At 36.8% G+C, this 10,084-nt stretch overlaps 1 protein-coding gene across 2 annotated transcripts in view; it reads left to right on the top strand.

Moving 5' to 3' along the window:
- Positions 1–10,084, top strand: part of MOSPD2 (motile sperm domain containing 2) — a 41,440-nt gene that overhangs the window by 22,964 nt on the left and 8,392 nt on the right. For both annotated transcript variants that reach the window (XM_009576870.1, XM_009576943.1), the window contains 2 exons: positions 3,613–3,783; positions 6,579–6,691. In XM_009576870.1, coding sequence (XP_009575165.1) covers positions 3,613–3,783; positions 6,579–6,691 — 284 coding nt within the window. The remainder of the gene's footprint in view (positions 1–3,612; positions 3,784–6,578; positions 6,692–10,084) is intronic.

Consider the following 10,084-nt stretch of genomic DNA (forward strand, 5'->3'; position numbering starts at 1 on the left):
GTTTTTACTGTGGCTCAGGGTCACTCAAAGGATCAATCTGAGGCTTTCCTTAGCATGAAAATCCTTTGATCAAGGATTTTCTGTCAGCCAGCTGTGAAAGGAGGAAAATAACTTGCCTGGTTTTAGACAGTGGACTAAAGTGTCTCCAGAGCATCAAAAGTATTAAGACTAATTATGGAAAACAGAAGCTTGGATTTTGCAGGACTTTAGAATATAAACTTAACATAAATTCCATTCAAGTCCTCATCAGTGTCTGTTGGCTGTGGCTGTTAACATACTGCTAATCAAAAGTGGTTGCATACCATGTACCTGGCTTTGAGTGGTTCTTGTCTATACTTCACAGATGTCCCTCTCTTTACAGTAGGTTTGTCTTGGAGAACTTGTTGGAATTGCCCAAAACAGTTTTAGGAGTAAGCTAATGATAAGCAACCTGGAAAATTAGGGTTAGGGGCTCAAAAGCCACTCACTAATCGTTTTCATTTATTAATAAATTTATAGCAAGTCAGTGTTTTCCTGCGTTCCCAATTTGTTGTATCCCATGTTCTGCCAGTTTCAGATGTTGTTACTAATGGTGGAACAGGCCAATTCTTAAGGCATACATGTTTCTGGCTGGCGAGGGAGATTTGTTGCCTCTTCAATAACATTTTGTGCAAGATTGGTGTACATACAGTGTACATGTTGATGCGAGACATGCACATACAGTAGGGCTTTAGTTTATGTATTTGCCCAGTTTTCCTTTATCAGAGATGGGCAATTCATCCTTGTAAAAGCCAAGATTCCCTCCACTGCTGCCAATATTGAACAATATGTGTACTAGAATGCTGCGCTTTTCATCTGGGTATCTGAATTGATAGCCCATAGCTTGTTTTCTTGGAAGAACCTTTTATAGGTCAGTGGCCTGAAGTTAAGATATCACTAGTCATTTTGCATGTGATTTCATGGCCAGTGTGTACATGTAATCTTAGAAATTATTACTACCATGATTAAGATATCTCTACCATGATTGCCAAACATAGTGTAAAGTCTCTACATATGCTATAAAAGAAAGCCATTAGTCTATAGAATGCATTATATGCATTCTATAGACTATAGAATTATTCAGTGCTTGATATATAGCATTGAATAAATCTGTCTTGTTTACCTGTCTGAGGTTTTCACCCTGTTAGTAGATAAGCCTATGTCACTGAAACTTCTGGACTGTCATTGGGAAGTCTGGTACTTCGAGTTGTCCCAGTGATGAGACTCTGTTCAGCTGCTGAAGCTGTCCAGCATCATGGATTAATGTGGCCAAGTGAAATGTGCAGCAAAATTAGCATCTCTTTATTAAGGTCACTTTGTCATTTGTCCTTCATCATATGCTGGAAGGGAGTGAAAAGGCTTTTTTATCAGTTTGGCTAAGGGTAAGCTGGCTATTTCTGCCTTGTATTTGCAAATGGAGGATGTCAGTATTCTATAAGCCTACTGACTGTAATGTTTCTAGCAGTCTGGAGTCTTTTCTAATAGCGAATTAGTCTGTTACTGATACTTAAAGCTTGTCCTTTAGGCCCTTAATAAGATATTGCTTGAGCCAGTGGATACCTGTTTCATTCACCTAAAGGTCTGTGACTGTTGCTTCAGCCTGAAGAATAGGAGAGATTTAGGCCTTGATTGATTGGCAGGAAGTATACTGTCTTGTTTAGGGTTTCTTTGAATAGCCCCATCTAAGGTTTTTCTCCCCTGCGTGTCCCCCCCGCACCCCCCCCGTCACATTATTCTTTGTTTTGAGAAAATATACTTGCTGATGGAGAACTCTCTTGAAACACTTTTTTTAACTCCCTGCTGGTAGCATAGTTTGAGAACTGTGGGCATGGTTCGAGTCTGTGTCACAGAAGTCAAAGCTATGTTACTTACCTCCTCCAATGGAACAGCTGATAAACTGATTCCGTTTACTTGGAGTTTAAAACTGTTTGAAAATGCAGTAGGAACAGAGACCCTGTTTAAATACTGTTTCTAACATAATAGACTAGACTATTTTAGTTGGAGGGGACCTACAACGATCATCTAGTTCAACTGTCTGACCACTTCAGGGCTGACCAAAAGTTAAAGCATGTTATTAAGGGCATTGTCCAAATGCCTCTTAAACTCTGACAGGCTTGGGCCGTCGACCACCTCTCTAGGAAGCCTGTTCCAGGGTTTGATCACCCCCTTGGTGAAGAAATGCTTCCTAATGTCCAGTCTGAACCTCCCCTGACTGATGCAGCTTTGAGGCATTCCCAGGCATCCTGTCACTGGATACCAGAGAGAAGAGCTCAGCACCTCCCTCTCCAGCTCCCCTCCTCAGGAAGCTGTAGAGAGCAATGAGGTCGCCCCTCAGCCTCCTGTTCTCCAAACTAGACAAGCCCAAAGTCCTCATAGGACATTCCTTCCAGCCCTTTCACCAGCTTTGTTGCCCTCCTCTGGATGCATTCAAGGACCTTCACATCCTTCTCAAATGGCAGGGCCCAGAACTGCACACAGTACTCGAGGTGAGACTGTACCAACGCTGAATACAGCAGGCTAATCGCCTCTTTTGACCGGCTGGCTATGCTGTGTTCGATGCACCCCAGGATGTGGTTTGTCCTCTTGGCTGCCAGGGCACACTGACTCCTGTTGAGCCTGCTGTCGACCAGCACCTCCAGATCCCTTTCTGCAAGGCTGCTCTCCAGCCGCTCCTCTCCCAGTTTATACTTGTGCCTAGTGTGACTCCATCCCAGGTGCAGAACCCAGCATTTGTTCTTGTTAAATCTCATGCCATTAATCATTGCCCAATGCTCCAATCTATCTAGATCCCTCTGCAAGGCCTCTTGTCCCTCAAGAGAGTCAACAGCACCTCCCAGTTTGGTATCATCAGCAAACTTGCTAATGGTGCATTCAACTCCTCCTTTTATTACATAAGATGTAATAAAACTATTTGAGAATGTTAAGAGTATTTCTAGTTAGCAAAAACTGGTTTTTACTGATCCTCCAATAGAAAAGATACCTTTACTGTTGAAGCATTGAGAACTTAAGTATGCTGTTTCTACATTACTTGGGTGTCTTGAATATGGTCTTTAAAATGATTTGGCATTCCAGAGATTGAGGTCTGAGTTGCAGGATACGTTAAAGGTCCACACATTAGGTTAAACTTGAAGGATTGTTTGGGGTCATTTTGTAGTTTTGTTTTGGTTTGGTTTTTGAACTGTGGCTTTTATGAAACTAAAATACGGAACAGCTGAAGTTGTTCATCACTTTTGGGATATTCTTTAGAAATAACTGTCATAGGTTTTAAACCATGTTTCCTAGAACTAAGAACAAAACTTAAGCTTTAAGACTCTGAATGCTGATCTTCAATACACCAGATTCTATGGTTCTGCTGTGACTATAATTAACAACAGTAGTTACAATTTAGTGGCTTCATTAAGATGACTGTGTTTATTTGTCTATTAATGATGATAAATAAAGACACAAGCGTCCAGCTTAAAATGGATAAATGAAACATACAAGTCATGTGAAACAAAAAATTAATTGATAGTATTTCCATTTAAAAAAATACTAGAGAAGGCACTTCACATCCTCCTAAATAACTGGTCCTTTAAAAATCTCCTTACGTTTTAGGATTCTTTCAAGTACAGTTATCCTCCATTGGTTGATGATGATTTTCAAACGCCTTTATGTGAAAATGGACCCATTACTAGTGAAGATGAGCATGAAAGTAAAGAAGAGATAGATGCGGACACCAAGGAGACTGGGGAGCTGAATGAAGAACAAAACCTTAATCAGAAAAAGGTATCTAAATCTGAAGATTGAGGCAAGACCGTTAAATGGTTACAACGTGAGACAGAAGGCATATAACTTTTGTTTCTTGTCAGGCTTTTATTTTGTGTTTAGTTTTTTTTTCTCCCCTCTAGTTTGACAGAAGAACCCAGTAAAACTGAAAATTATACTTGCAGTTTCAATCTTGCTTCTTAGTGTTAAGATCAGTTTCATGCTTCTGAATGAGTAAAATCTGTACTGAATATTTAGTGTATCTCTAGAATATAGTGAATTGTACAGTAAAATTGAAAAGGTTTCTGTGTTTTGTTTTCAAAGGTTATGTCTTTCTAGTTTGTTTACTTTTAATCTTGGGATGTCTGGTGGTGTACATCCTAAAATACATCTAGTTTTCTCCGATGCTTAGGTCAGTATGTACATGAGAAAATATTAACAGTTATATATTTATACTTTGCTGGATGTTAATTTGTTTTCTTAAATTATTGATAAAATCTCAACATATAAAAGTTTTCATTTAGTCTCATTCAGAAATTGTATCCCTAATCCATCAATCCTGTTTTACAATATAATTTTCCTGCAGTGCTGTTTATCCAGAAATATAAAGGCATTGTTTTACACAAGTCTATATGAAGTGATATTTAGGAATATGCAATGATAGTGAGTGGGGATATCGCTCTTGAAAATAGCAGGAAAAATCTGAAATTCACCACTTTAGTGCCATAATTAATTTTGGAAGATGAATTGCAAAAACTTCTGCTTAATGGAGTAGAGTAATATTACACTTTCAGTTTCATTTACTGTTTTAACTTCTTGTCAGAATAATTTGAAACACACAGCTCACTTTAAGTAGTCCAGCTGTTTGCAACTTGGCCAGCTATTCAAAAAAAGATAATTTCACTGACCTTAAGGTCAGAAGGAAGCATTACATAGCCATGGTGACTTCCTGACCATTAGACTCAGTAGCTTGTTTTGGTTGTAGCATATCTTCCAAGCTCTGATTCTCAGATACAGAAACTTGGAGAATTCCTGTTCAGTGTGTGAGTTGGGTTTGGTGCTTAATAGCCTCTGTGCTTGTTTTTAATTTGCTTGGCTGACTTCAGCTTTCTACTTAAGGTGGTTTTTTTTTCACTTTTTTTCACTCTTAAAAATAATGATTTGCTTTATGGTATTCTCTTTTATACAGTGTAATTAAGCCGCTACTCAATCTTTTCAATGAACTAAGATTGACATTTATGCTCATCGTGTATCAGTTAATCTTAAGGCACCTTTAAGGCCTTACCTTTAACATACTTCTAAAATTTCAGACCATCTCGTTGTTGGTACTGTTTCTGTAAAAAGTAGATTATTGTTTTGCTTCAACTCACTATTCTTCTGTTCACATATTTAAGAACAATACTTGCTATTTCTTCCACAGAAAGTACAGCATTGTTTGCCACTTCAATGTTACATTCTTTTCCAAAGTGTGTTTTTCAGAAATACTCGCTTATTGTCTCAGAATGGTTGGCATTCCTTATTTCTAAGTTAATTATTTTTATCTGACTGTGTCTAAATATAAATATTCAAATATTTTTTTAATAAGACCAGCTTCCAAACTAACAGATTTCAAGTAATCTGTGAGATATCGTCTTCATTATTTACTGCACTACCAGTCTTTATATGTAGACTTTTGTCATCACGAAGAATTTATCTGATTTATTTTATATGTGTGCCTCTTCTTATCCCGTAGAAGAGCCTATTTCTTTCAGCAGAGTAGAGGGAGCCATGAATGATAAACTTGGTTAGTAAGTGCCTGACCTGTAGATGCCTTCACCTTTAATGTGTGCTGTAGTAATATTTTCTCCGGTAATTTTAATTAGATTTATGTAGAATAAAGCCTGACACATAACTAGTGCAGTGTATTTCCATGCTAAACTTTTACTATAACTGTAATTATTAAAAAAGAAATCAGATTCCTGTATGGTTTCTTTTTATAAAACCTATTTTCTATAAAATTTTGTATTCCTTTCATTCCCATACTTCAAATTTACATAAACTGAATTCTCTTCATGTCTTCTCTCTGTATGTTAAGTGGAATAAAAACACGGCTAAGCAAACTGTTCAGCTAGCTGATCTTGAGTCATGATGTCACTAATTCTTTCAGTCTTCTGTATTCCCGCCCACCTCCTGTTTTGCACTTAATTCCAGAGTTCTTTCATTTTTTATAATAAGATGTTCAGGCCTGCTGACATCTATTTTCTTAATGTAATAGAGGAAAACCCTCAGAATGTAAGATACCTGCAGTTTTGGATGCACCAATTCAATCAACATTATTTCTTTTAAGTTCTCCAATTCTTCAGAGTTCCGTCTAAAAGCAGTGAAGATATGTTTAGTAACTCTGCAATACAATAAAGTATGGAATTGTTATTGTGTGTTTTGTTCAGTGTTGCAGTGATTGTATTGGGGTGTCTGTTTTAATTGAAAAGTTTTTGCAGTGGAAGAATAACATCACTGCTTTATCTTAAATATTTGAAGTACTATAACTAACGTGCCTGGAGCTTTCAAAAATAACCAACTTGGGCATCAGGAAAATACATGGAAAAAAACAAAGCAGAAGTTTTCATGCATGTTTAATAATTATGTAACTTCTATAACAAATCACTTTATTCAGTGGACTTCAAGCAGCTTCAGGGAATGAATACATATTAAGCTTGGTCTGTAATACATAAATTGTTGAAATAAGCCTCCTTGTATTCTTTGAAATACCTGCATGATTCTGTAACATGTGTAACCCAGGTTTCTAGTTAATCATTATAACTATCATTTTTACTCAGATGAATTCTATAGAACAAATTTCCAAATCAGAGGAAACTGACAAAACAGAGATCAAACCAAAAAATGCAAAGAAAACATTAACCACTTTTAAAGGACCTTTATTACATATCAGGTAATAATAATTTTCTTTGAATTTTTTTTTTACAATGTGCCTTGGACACTTGTATTGAACTGGTTAGTTTTCAAAATAAACTATTTTTTCAGACTATTAGAGGAAAACAAGTTATAAACATCCTTTTAAGAATAATTTTTACAAAGCTCAAAGAATTTTTCTGGTTTTACATTATTTTTAATGAATCTTTTTATATCACCATTGGCATGCTTTTTGTACTAATTACTTAGGTGTACATTTCACAGAATTGTAGAAGTGTTTCATGGTTTCATTTATATTGAGAAACTGTCTGTCATTGGATTTAGTTAAACCTGTGCTTATCTGTAATGAGAGCAGTGATTTGACATTGATTGCATTGGCTTAAGAAAAAAACAATGCATTACTAAGACAGCTTTCACTGAATTCTTTGCTTGAATTCTTTTAACTTAAGATGGTGTAAATGTCTACACTAGTATTTTGCACCAATGAAACTTAATGAATGGGCCCAATTTATTTTGTGTGGGAAATGTATAATAGCATATCTGCTCAGAAGATTTTGTCATCCAAGGTGCTTACATCTTGCAGTTAATCTGCTTTTTATCGTTAAACTAGGGGAAAAAAAATCAATTAGCCAATATCACTTTTTCTTTTCGCTGCCTTTCAGGTTAAGATGCTTGTTTAGAAATTGATTTAGATGTTAACTTCTATTTTCACTTCCAGTTTGCTATTAGATGAATGAAGAAAATATCTAATTTATAGGTAATTCCTTAGCTAATTTTGTAAGTGCTGTACTGAATTAGTTTTGGAATGAATTTGAATAATGACATGCTCATTAGCATCAAAAAGTATTTTGTATGTGTCAAATTTTCCTGGTTTTGAAATGAAAATTATAGTCCTTTGTGGAAAACCCTCCTCTGTATGGACTTAGTTTCTTGTATGGCGGGACAAAGGCATAGACTGCAGAATTGTGATTTTAAAAGAATGTTTAAAAATTTTCTGTCCCTATAACAAAAGCAGCTGTGTTCTTCCATCAGCTTCTTTAAAAACAAACAAAAAAACCCAAACCAAAAAAAAAAAACCCAAAGACCAAAAAAACCCCAGAAAACCACAACAACCCAACGATCAAAAAACCCCCCAAACAAACCAACCCCCCCCCACCCCACCCCTGTACCTTTTTTCTCTTAAAATATTTCAAGTTCTACCATTGGAATAGAAGTGTTGGAGTTCATGTAAATTAATGAAAGAGTAAACTTAGTGAAGTATAGAGGTGCTAATACTTGTAGTCTTGCTGTCATGGAAAATAAAATACTGGTGTCTCCATTGTCCTTGCTGTTTGTTTGTTTTTTTTAAGTAAATTCTTGAGAGAGTTCTTGAGAGTATGCACAGTTACTGCTCTTTATTAATAATCTAACTGTAGAAGCTACAGCGTTTCCTGGAATCTTTCTCAGGACACTGAACTGAAATTTATTGAACTGATAATATATAGTGCCATTTATAACTAGTCACAGGCACCTATCTCAGAGACTATAAACTCTGCCAGTATATTTAGCTTGTATCCTTGCTGATACAGTGTTGCCCTGTGACGGGATCAGCCTAGAGCCTGACTGGGAAGCTGAGGCAGAGCAGCTCTGGCACCATGAAATCGCCAAGAGCCAGCAGCCTTTCTGTGCCTCTCTAACTGCTGCTGCAGAAGACTCTGTGAGGCCTCCTACGACCCCCTGCAGGGATATTCCTTACCTATCACTGCTTAGTACTCGTTGGCTCTGGTGTATGACCAAAGCTGGGTACTTGTGCTCTTCTGCTTCTTGTATTTGTAGTCATACTCACTAGTTAATCTGTCTCTTCCTGGTTTAGACCATGATTGCATTTGCCTTGCATACCTTACTATGAAAGACTGGTCTTTTTTGGCCTTCCTCCTCAATAAATGAATATATTTAGTAAGACAAAAAGCAGCAGTTTACTTGCACTGTCTGGCAGAACACTCATGTTGTGGTGTATTTTGAGATGAGAATTTCTAGTACAAGCCAAAATGGTTACCCCACACACATCAGAGTAAAGAAAGTGGTGTGAAAATTAAAAAATCTTGGGTGTTCATTTAAAATAAAAACACCCCACCCTCCCAACAACTGTGCTCCACACTATGGGACTGGTTGATTTCACAGACAAGAAGCATAAAGTAGTGCCCTCAAGCCCCATTTCTTTCTTTTCTTTTTTTTTTTTTTTGTCAATAGCCCGAGTTGTGGTGGAATAAGAAAGATCAGGCTTTGGTGGAACATTCTTTTCCTTAGCTCTCTTTGTGGCTTGTTTTGATGCTAGTTAATGCTTTCCTGTCTCATGGTTCATCTTGCAATTGCTGTAACACACAGCTGCAATAGTACAGTATTAAGATAAACAAAATACTTTGTAACTAAAATCCTTTTGTTCCCTACTGTTGTTGGTTACTTAAGTTGAGAATTTGGGAACAGGAAAAAAATTTGAGATGAGAAGGGGATACAGTTACCCTATTAATCTGTTTTAAACCCATCAGTTTCTTGCTTTCTGCCTCACTTAGAACACTTCCTTTCTCCCCACCAAAAAGAAAAAAAAAATTCTTGTCATGTGGACTGTCTAATGCATTGTAAAACATGGCACCCCCTGACACACACGGTCACCATTGGATCCCTCTTCTAGCATGGGTGTTAAGGCTTGCCCTACAGCACCAAGGATTTTTCTTCTCAGCTAATACACTGGTTTGTTTAAGTGAGAGGAGAAAGAAGGATTGGTACTGTGAAAGGAGGTCTTTTGAGGAGGAGGTCAAATTAAAGTGAAATTGGCATTCTAAAAGGGGGAGAAGGGAAAAAAAATGTAACATGTTTTTTTAAAAAGGCTTTCTGTCAAAAGAATATGCAGTTCTGTAGTACTGTGTAGTATGGCAGTTCTTTGTGTACTCCTGATGAGACATATTGAAGGAAAACAGTTTTTCACTTGTTACTTGAGTTTCTTCTCAACATGTAGTATATGAGCATGCCCTACTTTTTGCCTAGTAGTGTTCATTTGAATGCTTATTCCAAAATGAGTTGTGTTAGTTTGATATGGTTTAAAAGATTTCATGCATGACTCTCTTAATTGCACAAGAATATTAAAAACAAGCAATAACTTTATTTATGCATGTGTCACCAGAAGTGTGTGAAGACTGACTCATAAATACAAGTGAATTTAGTTGTAGTGGTTGAAATGATTGCTACTCGCAGATATCTGCCAGCTCCTCTTATGTGTGCACTATACCCATTACAAGGATAGATGTATGAGGTGGAAATTACTCCCTGTCTGTGACACCTTATGCTCTTTAACATTAGCATAAATTAAAATTAGTGATGCGTTCCATTAACATACCACTGTAAGATGCAGTGGCTGAAGTGACTGTATATATCTGTT

The sequence above is a fragment of the Fulmarus glacialis genome, unplaced genomic scaffold (assembly GCF_000690835.1).
Source record: "Fulmarus glacialis isolate BGI_N327 unplaced genomic scaffold, ASM69083v1 scaffold7620, whole genome shotgun sequence".
Lineage (NCBI taxonomy): Eukaryota > Metazoa > Chordata > Aves > Procellariiformes > Procellariidae > Fulmarus > Fulmarus glacialis.